This window comes from Staurois parvus, unplaced genomic scaffold (genome assembly GCF_062004578.1).
Source record: "Staurois parvus isolate SC_StPar_1 unplaced genomic scaffold, SC_StPar_1.0 ptg000748l, whole genome shotgun sequence".
NCBI lineage: Eukaryota > Metazoa > Chordata > Amphibia > Anura > Ranidae > Staurois > Staurois parvus.
Window position 1 is genome coordinate 141,444 of NW_028318544.1, and position 20,250 is coordinate 161,693.

Below are 20,250 nucleotides of genomic sequence, written 5' to 3' on the forward strand. Positions count from 1 at the left end.
GACTCTGAGGTGATTTTTGGCTAACGCCCCTCAGAAGCAGAATCATACACCGGTGTGGGTAATACATTTCATTGATAGAGTATAAGTAAGTTTATTTGTTTGATATCAGTTGTATTCTGCTTAAAGTGCAACTCTGCCATCCGGAGACTCTTGGCTGTGAAGCCCTCTAGTGGCAGACCAAATTTACTGCATTGCAAAAAGAAGAAAAGTAAGTAATGAAGTTGAAAGGGGAACCCCACCCCTCTACACTGCATTTCATTCTCCATAAAATTGTTCTTGTTTCATTTAACCCTGTGTCAGCAAATTTCTTGGCGGGGTATTTGCTATTCATTACCAGTTGTGCCAGAGGGATTGGGTTTGCTTAGGGTTGGATCTATTGAGCGCAGGACCCATAATATATTCCAGCTTGTCCCAAGGGGCAGTGCTACACAAACATTAAAGTGAACGATGGAATGGGATCTGCGTTGAAGACAGTTTTTCATTCACCTTTCATTGGAGTTGGATACAGTGTGCAGCAGTATCTGCATGCTATATTGCATTTTGGTGTGAGATGTGCTATATTTTTGCCAGAGCCTGTATACAGAATATAAACCTGGGAGACTGACACTGCAGGCTTGGAGCAGCGCTGGTCTGTAATGGTTGTATTACATCTGCTTGTTACAAATAAGTGCCAAACATGTCCATGATTTGTTCTAGTCACTTTTTGTTGAGATGAAAATATAGACCACAGATGCAAATGATCTCTATAATTGAATGGTTAGACAATGAATTTGTTAGCTGTGAGGCAAATCAAAAGTAATGGTGATATTATTAATGCAAATACTTAGATTATATTTTTTGACAGATCGCCTGGAGACAAAAAAGAAATGCAAAACGGGAGAGAATTTAGAATACCCCAGTGGATATGTTATGAACAATATCTGGTACCCAATTAATTGCAACATGCAGACCTACCATGGGGTAGAACAATTAAACGCTTGCATGAAGGGAAAGTTCTTCTTTATGTTTGGAGACTCAACCACCCATCAGTGGATGTATTATTTTGAAAATAAGTTGAAAAGTAAGTATTCCTAGTATGAAACTATGATTATTATTTTTTAAATCTTTATGTCATGTTCACAATAAATGTTGAGAGCATATCTAGCTATATTCTCAGGTGAGTTTGTAAATAATAATCAGAAGAGAATGCTCCTATATCCAGGCTATGAACAAATATGTATATATTCTTACTGTAACTGTGGCCACACTATGGACATAAAAGTAGACATTTGGTCAAAACAACCTAATTGAGCTTAAATCTACTCCCACCCCCATTCGAAGCGTTATGCTAATTACCCTGTCAAGGAAAGATGTTTATTTTTACCTAATCTAAGGGCACTCCAGTCTGATCACGTGATTGTGGTCCCAGCGCCGCCTTCAGTGTAGAGGAGGGACAGCCAAAAATAAATGTCCCATGGTGAGTCTATGGGTGACATCACCACCCAGGCACTTCAGTCATTTTTGCTGCTCTCACCTTTCCCCTGATGCCAGCTGCTGGGGAGATCACATGGCTGGACCAGAGTGCCCTTTGATTAGGTAAGTATACAGATCTTTCCTTTACAAAATAGTTAACATAGGGCTTAGAATAGGGGTGGGAGTAGGTTTAAGCTTAGTTAGGTTTTGACTGGACTTTCAAATATTTACATGTTGCCCTAAAAGCAATAATAACTCCAAAAACAAACTTTAAAATGGTTGTAAAGGCATGCCATTTTTTACCTTAATGCAGGTAGTACATTAAAATGTCCAAGTATTTGTATTGCCCATTCCCCACTCAAATACTTACCTCACTCAATCCGGAGCTCTGCCTGTCTTTTGCAGCTCTCTCCTGTCTCCTTGCACTCAAAGGACAGAGAGGCAACAGTGGGAGCCATTGGCTCTTGCTGCTGTCAATCAAATCCTGTGAACAGAGAGTGGGGGGATGGGGCCAAGCCATGATGTGTGTATCTATGGAAGCACACTACCCAGCTTGGAAACAAGCCCACATGTGCGCCCCCATAGAAGGCGGCTTCCTATGGTGGCACACAAACAAGAGGAGGACCCAAAAGCATGTGTGTTTTTCTAAAAAAAAATAATTTAGCCTTTCCATGACTTTAATTATAGAGCAGCTTACTAATGCTTATCTGGTATTCTGGCCAGTGAGTCTGTTGTTTTTTAACAGAACAATCTGTCCTGCAGATGTAGCAGTTAGAGGATGGAGACAAACCATTTACCACTTACAGGAGTGCTGGTTCAACTTTTATTTATTTATGTAAAACCTTTATCCCAAAAGGAACTAAACTGTTGACTGTAACTGCTTAAAAAAATGTTCCCCAGCCGAAGCCTAGGATGGACACAGAATCCATTATGAACCTCCTCCAGCAGATGCCCAATATGACTGATCTGCAGTCCATAGCTTCTGACATAAAAAACGCTCTCTGATGCGGTGTCCCATCTGAAGGAAGAGCTGCGGGGAGTGGTGGAATGCCTCATGGAGGTTGAGCAGGCAGCTGGGCACCATGATGCTGACATCCAGGAACTCCAGCACTAAATGGCTCAGCACAGCCTTCCTCTTATAGAAATTCAGTGTAAACTAAAAGACCTGGATAACAGGGATATACCCAAATCTTGAGCTGCCCAGTGCCTTTCAGATTCTATTCAACAGTTTGCCTGAAAGGCCACAGGATTCTTCTGTAGTCCTGGAACACACTCACAGAGTCCTTTGACGAGAGGAAGACCTACCATGTGATGTAATTTGCTGTTTTGCTGCCTTTCATCTAAAGAAGGAAATCTTGCAAAGGGCCATGGAACAGGAAGAATTTACATTCAATAGATCGGAGGTCAGAGTGTAACAAAACCTCTCCTAGAGCCCTCAAGCCACTCTTACAAGCTCTTTGATATAGAACTGCGGCCACTAAATGGCGGGCCACAGTCCGAGAATGGCCCGAGCAGTGCCCCAACAACACTCAGTGGGGAATCTGAATTATTATTATTATAAATGTGCCCATCAGAGTGCTCCTTAATAAAATGTGCCCATCAGAGTGCCCCTTAACATAAAATGTGTCCATCAGCATTCTGCTTATTTGTTAAGGTGCACTCTGATGGGCACATTTTATGTTAAGGGGGCACTCTGATGGGCACATGTGATGGAAAGGGAAACTCTTATGGGGAATATGATGTAAAGGGGCAGTCTGATGGGGAAATATAATGGAAAGGGGTACTTTGAGTGTAAGACGGCACTCTGACAGGAATACCTGATGCAAGGTGGCACTTTGTTGGGGATACCTGATGTAAAGGGGCACTCTGATGGGGACAACTGATGTAAAGGAGCACTCTGATGGGCACACCTGATGTGATGGAGATAGATGACGTAAAGTTTCATTCTGATGGTAACATCTAATGTATAAGGGCACGCTGATGGGCACACCCTATGTAAGGTGTCACCGTGATGGGGGAACCTTATATAATGGGGCACTCTACTGGGGACAGCTGATGTAAGGGGGCACACTGATGGGAGACACCAAATGTAAGGGGGCCTTCTGATGCAGAAGGCCTGATGTATGGGGGCACTCTGATGGAAATGCCTGATGTATGGGAGCACTTATATGGCAACACATTACTTAAGGGGCTGCTCTGATGGGGTTGCCTGATATGGGGGGGTACGCTGATGGTGACAACTAATTTATGGGGTAAGTCTGATGGTGGCACCCAATGTAGTAAATCACTCTGGAGGGGGAACCTGATGTAAGGGGGAACACTAATGGGGACATTTATTTTCTGACCTTGGCCAGAAAAAGATTTTAGTGACTGGACCTCCTTGAATTTTAATTCAATACCCCTGATATAGAAATATCCCCTACAAGTGAATATTGTTTGGCCTTACAGACACTCATCAGGGCAGATCACATAGGCTTTATGCTACGGGGAGAATTTTGGAGTGAATCCCTCCAGGGCTCTACAGATCAGCGTACCCCAAGATGCAGAGGATTCTCTACTCCATACCACAGCTGAAGACATGAAGATCCCCCGGGAATGGCTGATCCTGTCTAACTAATTAGCTCATCTATCTCCTCATGTTACAGTTGGCTACGGTAGAGACATCCATGTAGAATGCCTCCTACATATGGGGCCTTTTACACTCCTTTACCCAATATGCCTCCTGGACTTATATTTATGATTGGGTTCGTTCAGCTGATGCAGTGTGTACTGATGGTCCCTTTGCTAGCAGGCTGTTTTGCCCACTTCCCTAGCTGGCCTGGACATGGTCTAACACTACTACCCTGTTACGTCTGCCCTTGAGCTTCTTGTGTCACACGCCACTGCAATTATCCGCCCAAGTATATAGTATTGTCCGACGGCCTTAGGGCTCTCCAAACAGAAGCATTATTTAGAGTAATAAATCAAAGGTGCTGCGTTATAACCTAGCATGTGCATAAGACTTCCCTTATTACTTATTTAGATGTGCAGCCGGAACCCTTGGAGCACACCCTGGCCATTTGGTCAATGTCTACAGCAGGACACAGATCTCAGTTTTTTTGTGGATATCCCACTCTATGTTCCCTTGATTAGACTATGCTCATCACTCTAGCTGAATCTGGCCAACAGAGACTAATCTCCTATCCATTGTCTATTACGTTGATTGTTTATAGCTTCTTCCACCATTTTAAATGATAGTCTTTTTGTACTGCCAATAGTGTGCAGGATTCATGTTTATCTTGTTTACTTGCTGAAAGGACGCAGGGATAGCACAGGATACTAGGGAGCAAGGTAACCTACTGCAGCAAGATAGGAAGGGATGACAAGGGAGAAGACGCTGCAAGGAAAACAACACTGAGAAGAACACACACAGCAACAGGAACTAAAGGGATCCACAGACAGAAACTAATGGGAATATAACTGCACAGCCAGAGAGAAAACACTGATAAGAAAGACCGGATCAAACACACAGAATATGGGAACACTCAAGTGGCAGTGAACAGTCCAGGAACTGGGTGTCTGGCTTCTACGTGAAGACACGTTGCTCGAACACTAACACACAGGTGGAAAGGTTTAATAATACCTAGGTTTCGGGCAGATAGGCAGGAACCTGAGCAACTCAGACAGGAAGCAATGTGCACGTAAGCGTGACAGCAATTTTTTTTAGATGGATGCTGAGAAGGCATTCAATAGCCCGTCCTGCAGTGCATTTAAGCAAATCCAGACTTTGAAGGTATTACTGTCCATACACTGAAATTTAAACTGGCAGCCTTCGTTGACAATATCTTCTTATTCCTCTCTCATCCACTAACCATGCTCCCCGCACTTCTAGCATAAATTCAGACATACCAGTCTCTCTCCAATTTCAAGCTTAACTTATCCAAATCTCATGTCCTAAATATCACACTACCACAAGACTTGGTATTACAGTATCACTGGGAATCCCCTTCTCTGTGTGGGAGCCAAAAACCATCTCTTAATTAGGCATTTAGCTCCACTCCGTCCTCTCAGACCTTTATTAACTCAACTGGATCTGGAATTTTTTTTCCACTTTTATCTGGAAAGTAAAGATGCCAAGGATAAGCCTTCTTCAATTGTTGCGTCCACAAACAGGCAGGTAGAATCAGTCTCCCAGATCTTATGGCTTGTCATAAAGTTTGCCTTCTTACTAAGATGATGGACTGGCACATTTATGCTACTTCAAAAGCCTGGGTAGGCCTAGAACAATGTATAGCAGAGGACTCTCTTACGGCTTGTCCCTGACTGCATCAGGAGGATCTTTATTGTTGCCTATGTTCGCATCCCTGGATCGGTCCATTTCTCACTTACTTTTGCACTTTGTGTAAGAAATTCAAATTTGTCTTCAGTGCCTGGGCCCATGACTCCTCTCGTAGGAAATCCTGACTTTTCTCCCGACCCTCAACTCTCCTTTAGGACAGCTTGCAAGGATGTCTCTTGTTTTAGAGTAGAGGACCTTTTCAATAAATGTTCCTTTTGCCTAAGATCTGACTTCTGATTCCTTGACTCATTTTCCTCGGTGGTCCTACCTTCAATTACAACACTGTCTTGCCAACTCACCTCATCGCTCAGAATTCAGTAGAACATTCACACAGTTTGAAAAATTGTGTCTTTCTAAATCTCCCCGCAGACATCTGATCTCAGTACTGACATAATTACAGATGATTCACCTTCCTGCTGACAACGCTTCAACTCCAAATGGAAGGCAGACTTAGGCATAACTCTTTCAGATGATGACTGGGACTGGATTCAACTAAGGATCAACAAGAATCACAATTTCAAAGTATACTGCAGATGGTACAGAACTCCCTTCCTTTTGCACAAAATCCTTCAGTGTCCAATCAGTATTAGTGCTGCAACTGGGCGGTGGGAATGCAAACTATCACAACCCTATTGGACAAAAGTTAATGATATTACCTTATGAGTCTCCTCCAAATAGTTAGAATTCCTGCCCGCACAAAACCTGATTCACCACTCAGCTCTAGAGGGCAGAGGGTACTTCAAATGATTAACAATGCATCTGATTAATGCAACACACTTATGTATCCCCCATTTGTGTGTTTCCTCACTCAGGAATTGGTTCACTATGTTGAAAAAAATAGAGGAAATGGAGGAACTGATACATACATTCCAAGGCAGACAATCAATATTCTACAATAATTAGGCCTACTGGATATATTTCAAAACAGCATCAACCTACACAGATGTGAGGGCACCTGGATTAACCACAGGACTTTAAAGCCCCATACACAGGCCAAATATTGGCCAGAATTAGCCGGTACAGTTGATATTCAGCCTGTGTGTACAGGTCCTTATTTTACAGAAGCCAATCTCACTTTCCAGCTTCTGTTGAACGAATGTGCTGGAAAATCAGCAGTCGATCGTCAACTGACCAGTGCTCTCAGCCAATGGCTGCAAGCACTGAACAATGTGTTCTTGAGGGGGGCAGTACCCTATCAGCAGACAATAGCACAGCGGGGAGATCATTTTACTACCATAAAATATAGTTAGTACAGAGACCTTCTCACGATGATTTAACAGCCCAATTCTAAGATAAAATTATCATGGAGGGGAGGCTTGGTGAACGAGAGAATATTACCTCATCTCCCCCCCCCCCCCCCCCGCACCTTTCTCGTCTTTCTCCTCTGACCCCCTGTTATGTCTTTTCCTTCTCCTCCTTTCTTTTTCCACTCCCCAGCTCATTGAAAAATTCCCTTCTTTTTAGAGATAGGCGTTGGTGCCGCCTTCCTAGTACCATAAGGGAGTCAGAGCATATACGCAGGCTCCAGTGTGCTTATTCCTTATGCAACAAACTCTTCTTTTTCTTTTTTTTTTCTTTTTTTTCTTTCTTTTGGGTTGAAAAATAAGATGCTCTGTCCAACTTGTGCCTTTGAATTTCCAATCTTTCCTTTATCCAACTACAGTTAGTTTCTTAGGATCTTTTAGACCTATATGTTGTCCATTCCAGATCCTACAACAGTTTGGTTGGAGACCTGTTCCATGGCCACTGATTCAGCAATAGTTTCAACCTTTTCTCATACTTCCTGTTGCAAGTCTCTAAATCTGTATATTGCTAAAGTTATGGGTCTCTTTTTTTCTCTCTCTTCTTTTCTTCTGTACATTTATTTCTCATATGACAGTTTAGAGTATGATTGCTAGAGTATTAACAATGTCTACGTTAATTATGATTCATGGATGTTGATCTTGGTGATGCTGATTTGACAGCATATACGTCATGCTGCTGCAATGACTTTGATCATTTTTACTGACTTGCAGATAAGAAGTTCTTGCTTTCTTATCTACGGTATTGTTCAGGTTAGTATGTTAAACTGACCATAAATGGTTCAAATCTCAGTCGGTTTAGCAGGGACTTGCCGAGATTCAAACCATCTATGGGTAGGCTGGTTGTACCCTATTTGATTGTTGTATGACCTGGGTACAACCAGCCTGTCAGATTTTTCACGTGACTATTGCTAGTGGCAGGGATGGCCCCCCACTACTGGGATAAGACAATATCTCTGCAGGAGGGATTCCTCTATCGATGGGGAAATTTCTTTCTTGGTACTATGGCCTGCCTTACTGAAGCCAAGGTACTGAAGCCAGAGACAGACAAACTCTGTATTTTTTCTCAGTACAATTTTCCATTTGGGGAACAAATATCAACTCCGCTGAGTCTCAGACTCTGGCTATTCTCTGTCACTGATGATGCTGCATTGCTGCTGCAATTTTTTTTAAACTAGCAACAATCTAGTCTTTATTGCTGTTTTTATCACAGTAATCCTGCAAGGATGTCCCTATTCATTTACCCTTATTTCTTGCTGGGTTGTTGATGTCTTTGAGGTTATCTAAGTATTTGTTTCATGGTCTGCTACACATTTCTGACTTACAAAATTGAGTTAAATAACCATATTGTTGAGTGAAGCATTGTTAAATTGCAGAAACATGTTGGCACTTTGCTGTACCTGTGAAAAGTCTAAACAAGGACAGATGAATTTTGACTTTTTTATTGATAGTTTTTACTTTGTCTAAGATGCTGATAATTAGAGATGAGCGAAGTATTCAAAAATTCGATTCGGCTGATTCGGCGAATTCGAGGAATAAATTCGATTCGATGCGAATATATTCGCTGCGAATTTAACTTATAAAAGGGTGTTTCTAGGCTTCAGAGAGCCTTTATATTAGTGCAGAACACTGTACCTTTAATTTAAATGCCCTTGGAGTCTGCTGGGGAAGAGAAATAATACTGTCAGTCAGTATGACATGCAGATGAGTGCCGTCGATCTTAGAATCACCGCACACTTCACTCATTTGGGCAGTCACGGGGCCAAAACCAGAGTGTGGAGCCACAGTGTGGCGGTGGAGGCAGCAGCAATGGGAGGCCATACAGCACCCTATTACAAAAATGGAACCCACCAGCAGTGTGAGGAGACCTGAAAGTGGCACATGGCAGAGTGTGGCGATGGAGACAGCAGCAATGGGAGGCCGTACAGGGACCCATGAGACACTCTGGACCTGGCAGCAGCATGAGGAGGCGGTACGGGGGCCCATGGCAGATTACGAGCCTGGCAGCAGCAATGGGAGGCCCGTAATCTGCCAGCACCCTATGACAAAATGGAACCCACCAGCAGTGTGAGGAGACCTGAAAGTGGCACATGTTTGGGGCATGATTCATGGCGGATTTAGTCAGTTGTGTCAGGAACTGGTGGTTTGAAATCCAGACTAATCCACGCCTGATTCATTTTCACAAACGTGAGTCTCTCCACACTTTGGGTGGACAGTCGTGTCCTCCGCGGAGTTACAATACCTCCTGCCGCACTAAACACGCGCTCCGATGCCACGCTACTGGCTGGGCATGACAGACTTTCAAGGGCAAATTCAGCTAGTTGGGGCCAAAGGTCAAGTTTCATTGCCCAGTAGTCAAGGGGATTTTCTACCTCGGTTGGCAGGGTGCTGTCCAAGTAGGCCCAAGCCTGTTGTTTGAGGTCCTGCTCCAGGTCCACCTGATGCTGCTGCTGCTGCGGCTGGTTAGTAGTTTCCTCACTGCGCTGGTGAAGAAAGCTACTCATCATCGACGGCAGACTGAGGCAGCCGCTGCTGGTGGAGCTGCCACTGCTCCTACCACCCCACCCCTCCCCTGCTGCCATGGCAGTGGAACGCGAGCGCACAGGGCCCACAGTGTCTGAGGATGGACGTTGGCGCAGAAAGGCAGAGACCAACTGACTACATAGGTGGTTTTTATAGTACGTTATTTTGGCCTCCCTCTCAGCAGGTGTGAAAAAGGCCACCATTTTTGAATGGTAGCGAGGGTCCAACAAGGTGGACAGCCAAAAGTCATCCCTCTGTCTGATGGTTATTATTCGGCTGTCGCTACGCAAGCAACCGAGCATGCTATGGGCCATTTGTGCCAAGGAATGCGAGGGACTCCCTGCCTCCATCTCCACAGCATACTGCCACGGTGCGTCTGGGTCCTCTGTCTCCTCCTGCTCCTCCTCTACCAGATGCTCCTGCTCCTCCACTCCTGTCCGCTGAGTGGAAAAACCACCCATTTCACTCAATAATTCCTGAGCACCAATGTCCTCCTCTACCTCCTCCTCTTCTTCCTGTCCTGCCCCCACAGGGGTCATGTGGCGTTGAGATCTGTGCACCACGTCTACCGCACCCTGTCCAGCCATTGTTAACAGCATTTGTTCCAGGACGTGCAACAGAGGAATGACGTCATTCATCCCATAGTCCTGCCGACTCACGAATAGCGTGGCCTCCTCAAAGGGCCTGAGCAAGCGGCAGGTGTCACGCATGAGCTGCCAATGGCTGACATCTAAGTTACACAGGGGAGTACCTTTATCCGCTTGTAACATCAGGAAATCTGTGATGGCATTTCGCTGTTCGTAAAGGCGGTCTAACATATGTAGGGTTGAATTCCACCTTGTTGCAACGTCACAGCATGAGGAGTCGGTATGGGGGCCCATGGCAGATTACGGGCCTGGCAGCAGCAATGGGAGGCCCGTAATCTGCCAGCACCCTATGAAAAAATGGAACACACCAGCAGTGTGAGGAGACCTGAAAGTGGCACATGGCAGAGTGTGGCGATGGAGACAGCAGCAATGGGAGGCCGTACAGGGACCCATGAGACACTCTGGACCTGGCAGCAGCATGAGGAGGCGGTACGGGGGCCCATGGCAGATTACGGGCCTGGCAGCAGCAATGGGAGGCCCGTAATCTGCCAGCACCCTATGAAAAAATGGAACCCACCAGCAGTGTGAGGAGACCTGAAAGTGGCACATGGCAGAGTGTGGCGATGGAGACAGCAGCAATGGGAGGCCGTACAGGGACCCATGAGACACTGTGGACCTGGCAGCAGCATGAGGAGGCGGTACGGGGGCCCATGGCAGATTACGGGCCTGGCAGCAGCAATGGGAGGCCCGTAATCTGCCAGCACCCTATGAAAAAATGGAACCCACCAGCAGTGTGAGGAGACCTGAAAGTGGCACATGGCAGAGTGTGGCGATGGAGACAGCAGCAATGGGAGGCCGTACAGGGACCCATGAGACACTGTGGACCTGGCAGCAGCATGAGGAGGCGGTATGGGGGCCCATGGCAGATTACGGGCCTGGCAGCAGCAATGGGAGGCCCGTAATCTGCCAGCACCCTATGACAAAATGGAACCCACCAGCAGTGTGAGGAGACCTGAAAGTGGCACATGGCAGAGTGTGGCGATGGAGACAGCAGCAATGGGAGGCCGTACAGGGACCCATGAGACACTCTGGACCTGGCAGCAGCATGAGGAGGCGGTACAGGGGCCCATGGCAGATTATGGGCCTGGCAGCAGCAATGGGAGGCCCGTAATCTGCCAGCACCCTATGACAAAATGGAACACACCAGCAGTGTGAGGAGACCTGAAAGTGGCACATGGCAGAGTGTGGCGATGGAGACAGCAGCAATGGGAGGCCGTACAGGGACCCATGAGACACTTGTATCTTTATCACCACCAAATGGCGACGCTGCATATGCTGACGCAACACTGTAGTCCCAACATGGGCCCCCTGGCCACGCTTGACTTTCTGGCCACATAGTCGACATACGGCTATGTTTACTTCCTCGGCGGCTTGACGAAAAATTGCCACACCGCCGAGTAGGAAACTTTGCCCCCGCTACTCCTCACTGGCTGACTGCTACTTCCTCCGTGCACACCGGCACCACTACTGGCCGTGGTGGTAGGCTGCAGTGGAGCTGGTGCTCTACTCCGTGGCCGTTTGCCTCCACTGACACTGCTGCGACCCTGATGCCTCCTGGGCAACCCACCGACTGTTTTGCTCGCTGCCAAGCTGGCACCCTCTTCTCCTGATGATGCGGAAGCAATAGCCTGATGACAACGAGGCTGCCAAGTGCGATCAGCCTCATCATCATCAATTAGGGTCTCCGCCTCACTACTAGCCCCCTCAGCTGCGTGTGGGTCAGGAGACAGACCTGTCTCTAGACCGGCTACCGAGCCACTCTCCTCGCCAGTACTTCTTCGCCTGGCTGCTGAAGAGGCGGATGTCTCCCCCCGTTCCTGACCGCCCTCTGTTAGCTCTTCCTCACTGTACAGTGGGGCTAAGCCCACAGCATGCGATACTTCGCTTGGTGAGGGAACACCAAAGGACAGGGGCAGGTAGAGGACACGTGATTTCAGTGGGCTTGCTCCCGGGCCATGCCAACTAACGGTTGTGTCTGACGTACCCACCGACCGTTGGCTGTAGGTGTCAGAGGTGACCTGGGAAGAGGAAGACGACCGAGCCAACCAATCGATGACGGCAGGGTTGTTGGTGGAGACACGACCGCTGGATGACACCGGGAGCACTGGCCTCTGGCTGCGACTAGTGCTGCCTCGACCCCTTCCTCTGCTGCCACGTCTGCTCGCTCCTAAAACATTGCCTCCTCTGCCACTCCTCTGCGTGTTGTCTGACATACTCTTTAATTAAACGATTCTGTGTCCCTGAGTAACAATTCTGTGTCCCTCAGTAACAATTCTGTGTCTGTCCCTGAGTAACAATTCTGTGTCCCTCAGTAACAATTCTGTGTCCCTCAGTAACAATTCTGTGTCCCTCAGTAACAATTCTGTGTCCCTCAGTAACAATTCTGTGTCTGTCCCTGAGTAACAATTCTGTGTCCCTCAGTAACAATTCTGTGTCCCTCAGTAACAATTCTGTGTCCCTCAGTAACAATTCTGTGTCTGTCCCTGAGTAACAATTCTGTGTCCCTCAGTAACAAATCTGTGTCCCTCAGTAACAAATCTGTGTCCCTCAGTAACAAATCTGTGTCCCTCAGTAACAAATCTGTGTCCCTCAGTAACACGTCTGTGTCCCTCAGTAACAATTCTGTGTCTGTCCCTGAGTAACAATTCTGTGTCCCTCAGTAACAATTCTGTGTTCCTCAGTAACAATTCTGTGTCCCTCAGTAACAATTCTGTGTCTGTCCCTGAGTAACAATTCTGTGTCCCTGAGTAACAATTCTGTGTCCCTCAGTAACAATTCTGTGTCCCTCAGTAACAATTCTGTGTCTGTCCCTCAGTAACAATTCTGTGTCCCTCAGTAACAATTCTGTGTCCCTCAGTAACAATTCTGTGTCCCTGAGTAACAATTCTGTGTCTGTCCCTGAGTAACAATTCTGTGTCCCTGAGTAACAATTCTGTGTCCCTGAGTAACAATTCTGTGTCCCTCAGTAACAATTCTGTGTCCCTCAGTAACAATTCTGTGTCTGTCCCTCAGTAACAATTCTGTGTCCCTGAGTAACAATTCTGTGTCCCTCAGTAACAATTCTGTGTCCCTCAGTAACAATTCTGTCCCTCAGTAACAATTCTGTGTCCCTCGGTAACAATTCTGTGTCTGTCCCTGAGTAACAATTCTGTGTCTGTCCCTGAGTAACAATTCTGTGTCTGTCCCTGAGTAACAATTCTGTGTCTGTCCCTCAGTAACAATTCTGTGTCCCTGAGTAACAATTCTGTGTCTGTCCCTGAGTAACAATTCTGTGTCTGTCCCTGAGTAACAATTCTGTGTCCCTCAGTAACAATTCTGTGTCCCTCAGTAACAATTCTGTGTCCCTCAGTAACAATTCTGTGTCTGTCCCTCAGTAACAATTCTGTGTCTGTCCCTCAGTAACAATTCTGTGTCTGTCCCTCAGTAACAATTCTGTGTCTGTCCCTGAGTAACAATTCTGTGTCCCTCAGTAACAATTCTGTGTCCCTCAGTAACAATTCTGTGTCTGTCCCTGAGTAACAATTTTGTGTCTGTCCCTGAGTAACAATTCTGTGTCTGTCTCTGAGTAACAAATCTGTGTCTGTCCCTCAGTAACAATTCTGTGTCCCTCAGTAACAATTCTGTGTCCCTCAGTAACAATTCTGTGTCCCTCAGTAACAATTCTGTGTCTGTCCCTGAGTAACAATTCTGTGTCTGTCCCTGAGTAACAATTCTGTGTCTGTCCCTGAGTAACAATTCTGTGTCCCTCAGTAACAATTCTGTGTCCCTCAGTAACAATTCTGTGTCCCTCAGTAACAATTCTGTGTCCCTCAGTAACAATTCTGTGTGTTTCCCTGAGTAACAATTCTGTGTCTGTCCCTGAGTAACAATTCTGTGTCTGTCCCTGAGTAACAATTCTGTGTCTGTCCCTGAGTAACAATTCTGTGTCCCTAAGTAACGGTTCTGTGTCCCTAAGTAATGGTTCTGTGTCCCTAAGTAACGGTTCTGTGTCCCTAAGTAACGATTGTGTGTCCCTAAGTAACGGTTCTGTGTCCCTAAGTAACGGTTCTGTGGCCCTAAGTAACGGTTCTGTGGCTCTAAGTAACGGTTCTGTGGCCCTAAGTAACGGTTCTGTGGCCCTAAGTAACGGTTCTGTAGCCCTAAGTAACGGTTCTGTGTCCCTAAGTAACGATTCTGTGGCCCTAAGTAACGGTTCTGTGGCCCTAAGTAACGGTTCTGTGGCCCTAAGTAACGGTTCTGTGTCCCTAAGTAACGATTCTGTGGCCCTAACTCTCTCCCTCAATACAGACAGGTCTGCCTCTCTTGAATGACTGGAGGCTAATGGAGAATTCTAAAATGGCCGCAATTTATAGCTCGACCATTACACGGCTGGCTGGCTGCTGATTGGCTAATGCGATCACATGTCATGAATGAATGCATAATGGGTCAGCGCGCCTTGTCTGCGCGCCTTCCCAGAGATCCCCGCTCCGTCGCCGCACATGTCGCCGCCATTTTTGGAAAAATTTCGATTCGCGCATCCGAAGTCTGCTAATTTTCGGATTCGGCGCAAATCTAAATTTTCCTAATATTCGAAACGAATTCCACTTCGCCAAGTTCGATTCGCTCATCTCTACTGATAATACTAATCCTTTTAAGTAACCCAGAAAATCCAATGGATCCCATCGTGCTTAGGAAAACATATTTTCCTGACAGTTCCTTGTCAGCTTACCACTCGATATGCCTCGCCCATACCCCCACCTGCCAGACCAAACTCATAAATTTGACTCCCTCTCCCAGGCTGGTGTTTGTCATGTCCCCTGTTTTCTTCAGAGAGGTCTCGACATGGGCCTGAGCACAAGCACACCTAAAGGGCATGTCTCCATCATCTCAACCTTTACAGGGACTCAGTGGGCCTCTGATAGATTGGTTCTTCAATTCTTTAAGGCTGTAGTAAAAGTAAGGCATCCCAGAACCCCCACATTTCTACATAGGACCTCACAGTAGTACTCAACTATTTGTCTGCTCCAAAAATCCACGATGAAGGTGTCGCTATGGGAATTGTTGTTAAAGATGGCCAGGCAGTGGTAGCCTCAGCCAGGAGGGTTTTTGAGTTGGTGGATCTATGGTGTGTAGAACCTTATATGTCCTCCCTGGTGAACAGAGTTGTTCTGCTTCCAATTCTGGACTTTATTCAAGAGGGGCCTCAAGATTCCATTTACAGTGAAGGAAATAAATATTTTATCCCCTGCTGATTTTGAATGTTTGCCCACTCACAAAGAAATTATCAGTCTAAAAATCAAATGGTAAGTGTATTTTAACACTGAGAGACAGAATAGCAACAAAAAATTCAAAAGAAATGCATGTCTAACAAATTGTGCACTGATTTGCATGTTCATGAGGGAAATAAGTATTTGATCCAATTCACAAAACATGACTTAGTACTTGGTGGCAAATCCCTTGTTGGCAATCACAGAGTTCAGACATTTCCTGTAGTTGGCCACCAGGTTTGCACACATCTCAGGAAGGATTTTGGTTCACTCCTCTTGGCAAATCCTCTCCAAGTTATTAAGATTTGGTGGCTGACGTTTGGCAACTCAAATTTTCAGCTCCCTCCACAGATTTTCAATTGGATTAAGGCCACTCCAGGACCTTAATGTGCTTCTTCTTGAGCCACTCCTTTGTTGACTTGGCCATGTATTTTGGGTCATGCTGGAACACCCATCCACGACCCATTTTCAATGCCCTGTCTGAGGGAAGAAGGTTCTCATCCAAGATTTGACAGTACATTTCCCTGTGCATCATCCCTTTGATGCAGTGCAGTTGTCCTGTCCCTTTAGCAGAAAAACACCCCCAAAGCAGAATGTTTCCACCACCATGTTTGACAGTTGGGATGGTGTTCTTGGGATCATAGGCAGCATTCCTCCTCCTCCAAACACGGCGAGTGGAGTTGATGCCAAAGTGCTCGGTTTTGGTCTCATGTGACCACAACACTTTCAACCAGTCCTCCTCTGCATCATTCAGATGTTCAGTAGCAAACTTCAGATGGGCCTGGACATGTGCTTTCTTCAGCAGAGGGACCTTACGGGCACTGCAGGATTTCAATCCTTGTCAGCGTAGTGTGCTACCAATTGTTTTCTTGGTGACTGTGGTCCCAGCTGCCTGGAGATCATTGACAAGATGTGTAGTTCTGGGATGATTCCTCACTGTTCTCATGATAATTGACACTCCACGAGGTGAGATCTTGCATGGTGCACCAGACCTAGGGAGACTGACAGTTGTTTTGTGTTTCTTCCATTTGCGAATGATTGCACCAACTGTTGTCACCTTCTCACCAAGCTGCTTGGTGATAGTTTGGTAGCCCAGTCCAGCCTTGTGTAGGTCTACAATCTTGTTCCTGACATCCCTGGACAGCTCTTTGGTCTTTGCCATGGTGGAGAGTTTGGATTCTGATTGTTTGATTGCTCCTGTGGACAGGTGTCTTTTATACAGGTAACAAAATGAAATTAGCAGCACTCCCTTTAAGAGACTGCGTCTAATCTCAGCTTGTTACCTGTATGAAAGACACCTGGTCGCCAGAAATCCTGCTGAATGATAGGGGATCAAATACTTATTCCCCTCATGAACATGCAAATCAGTGCATAATTTGTTAGACATGCATTTCTTTTGAATTTGTTGCTATTCTGTCTCTCAATGTTACAATACACCTGTCATTCGATTTTTAGATGGATCATTTCTTTTTGAGTGGGCAAACATTCAAAATCAGTAGGGGATCAAATACTTATTACCTTCACTGTAATTCAAGAAATCATATTGCCTTCTTTTCATCTGGATGATGTACAACAAGTTAGTCCTTTGGATGTAGGGGGATACTGAAGGCTTATATCGATGCTTCCTCAAGATTCAAGTCATCGAATTGCCCAATCGTGATTCCCAGAGGTTCACTCAAGGAAGCCAGATCCTTGCATAGAGTGATTACTTCCTGGCTTGTGAAAGTGATCTCCCTGGTATATAAAGATAGAGGGCTGGCCCTTCTGGATAGAAGAACAGCACACTCCACAAGAAGCATCCCAACCTCCTAGGTAGCCTCCTGTAGAGTCTCGTTGGAGGCAATTTTCAAGACGGCAAGGTGGTCATCCATACACACCTCTATTACTCAATACTTCATAGATCCATCATTGTTGACAACTGTTCATTTTGCAAAACAGTCATATCTTTAGCCAGAGGCCATAATTAACCTTATTTTGTTTCTGCATCATCTCACCCTGGTTATCTAGTTAATTCCCAGTGGTAGGCTGACAGAAAAACGAAAAATTGAATATCAGATACTTACCTCAATTTTTCTTTCCTGACAAGTTCTATGTTAGCACAAACTCCCACCTATGTGCAGAAATTTAGCTACATGACACCAGCCTGGGACAGGGAGTCAAATTTATGAGTTAGGTCCTGGGGGTATGGGTGGGGCATACCCAGTGGTAGGCTGACATGAAGCTTGTCAGGAAAGGAAAATTGTGGTAAGTATTTGATATTCAATTTTCCATTTTGGTATCACATTTTCATCTGGACATTTTTCAAGATGTGTTTTAGGTCAGAAGGAGTAAGCTGTTTAAGGGTGAAATGTAAAAGAGAACATTTTTCTTTGATTTTATTTCAGCAATTTAAATCTATGAATGGATCACTGCTCAAAATGTCAAATCAAGCAAATTGGCAGATTTAAAGACTTTTGCCCATCTCTGCTTCTATGTTATTTCCTTGTTTACCTGGATTTTCTGGTCTAGTTATATCATTTAGAATTACAAAGCTTACCAAAATAATAATCCGTTTTTTTTGTTTTTTTCTAGACATAAAATTTCTCAATGTCTATGAAACAGGATGGTCACAAAAGCATTTAGGTGTTGACACTGAAAGAAATATCCATGTTCTTTGGAAACACCATGCGAAGCCATTCATTTTTCTAGCATTCACAACCCTCAGAGAGGAGCGCACCATCCCACATGAAATTGACTTAATAGGAGGAAACCAGTACACTGTGATTGCTTTCAACATTGGGGTGCATTTCAGATTATTTCCTGTGCATCATTTCATCAGGAGGCTGTACAATATCCGACGTGCTATTGATCGCCTGCTTCTGAGAAGCCCAGAAACGAAAGTTATCATCAAGACGGAGAATACAAGTGATATGGCAGGAGAATATGAAGGAATGAGTGATTTTCATGCATATATTCACTATCTCATTATGGAAATTATCTTTAAAGATATCAATGTTGGTTTTATAAATGGTTGGGACATGACTACTGCATTTAATTACAATCAGCTTCACCCACCAGAACCATATGTGAGAAATGAGATCAACATGCTGATGACATACATCTGTAGCTGACCTTACAGATAGAAAGATTAGTCATCTGTGTTTTCTTTTCCCAGTTTTGCATCATACTACAGGGGAAACAGGAATATAATAGCAGCAGTGCTATTTGGAAAATATGAACAGAATGTTGAAAATCACTGGCACCCTTTGCTGCCCAGCATGTGTTTCTACCTCAACCCAGCTCTCTGATTTTAACCACACTGCCTGGACAAACCCATATTTTTTTATTGTTTTTCTTTAGCAGTAGTATTAGACTGATTTACTAAAGGCAAATGGACTGTTCACTTTGCAAGAGAATTTGCTCCAGAGCTTAGTGAATGAGGTGAAATTCTGATGATTTCCATAATCCAAGCATGGTCAAGCAAAAATGCTACTTGTTTTATTTTCCTTGAACATGATTAAGTATTATTTTCAAAGTGGACCTTCACATTCAATTTACCTTGCAACATTAACAGCATATTTGCCTCTGATAAATCAATCCTAGTGTGCATTTTAACCCTAGTTAAATGTGAGTGAATATGAATAAATCTTCCCCCATGCTTTGCATTTGAGAACAAGTCAGGCCAAAAGTAGATTTGTGTGGATCTCTTATCTCTAGCCAAGCTTAATACATATGTGTATTTACCCCTTGAGTACCATCCTGTGGTGCCCTTCATTATCAGGCCAATTTTTAGTTTCCACTGTTATGATAGTTTTCAGAGAATCCTGGTATCATGATTAATGAAAAAGTAACCTCCACTCTAATTGACAACCACTCTCATTTTTTCTTTAAATATGAAAATATGGTCTCCATGGTTAATTATACTAGCAACCTCAATATAGATCGCTCTTTGCAACACTTTACCTAAAAACCTAACAAAAGAAAACCAATGAAGCCACCACATCTGATGATTGGTAAGCTGCAATATATAAATTTTTTTATTTTTATTTTAATACCGCTTTAAACTGATAATGACCAATTCATTTAGACTAATGTAAAATGTAAAATACTCATCATCTTTGTTCTTTTTACTGCCTTACAAAGTATGAAAGGCAGAAATAAGAATTTCTGAACACATAATCAGATCTCATTGTTATGTAATTAAAATCTATCAATTCATTTCTCTCAATTGTAAGCCAATGTAAACATATGATTCCCCGCTCGGATCAAAAGAATTAAGTTACAACTGAAAAAAATAGCTACTAGCACAGGTTAACAGACACAAAAACCTGCCACAAATTATAACTCACAAAGCGCTATCATAAACCAAAGATCAATACAATAAAGACAGAAAAATGAAAATAACAGTGAAAAATTAAAATCAGTCTTTTACAAATTATTCATGCTCAAGTGTTGAATAATCAAAGTTCACAAAAGTGTAGAAAGTGCTTCCAGAAATCAAACAATAAGACACCCGCTGCTCCAGTAGGGCTAACTTCAAGGGAAACACCCCAGAAATCCAGTGCAGTTGAAATTTTTTGGCTTCATAAAGCGCTGTTGGCTTTTTATGTGTTTGAAAGCCAAAAAGTTTCAGTAAGCATACAAACTCTCTTTCTCCTGCACTGGATTTCTGGGGTGATTCCCTTGAAGTTAGCCCTATTGGAGCAGCAGGTGTCTTCTTTTTATTTCTGGAAGCACTTTCTGCAATTTTTGTGGACTTTAGTAAGTCCACAAATAATTTGTAA

General features: G+C 44.4%; 1 protein-coding gene across 1 annotated transcript in view; it reads left to right on the forward strand.

The window, feature by feature from the left end:
- The window catches only part of LOC149445031 (NXPE family member 1-like), a 133,151-nt gene extending 114,554 nt beyond the window's left edge, over positions 1-18,597 (forward strand). Inside the window, exons 5-6 of the mRNA XM_089654253.1 lie at positions 845-1,060; positions 18,059-18,597. Coding sequence (XP_089510379.1) covers positions 845-1,060; positions 18,059-18,597 — 755 coding nt within the window. The remainder of the gene's footprint in view (positions 1-844; positions 1,061-18,058) is intronic.
- The last annotated feature ends 1,653 nt before the right edge of the window (positions 18,598-20,250 follow it).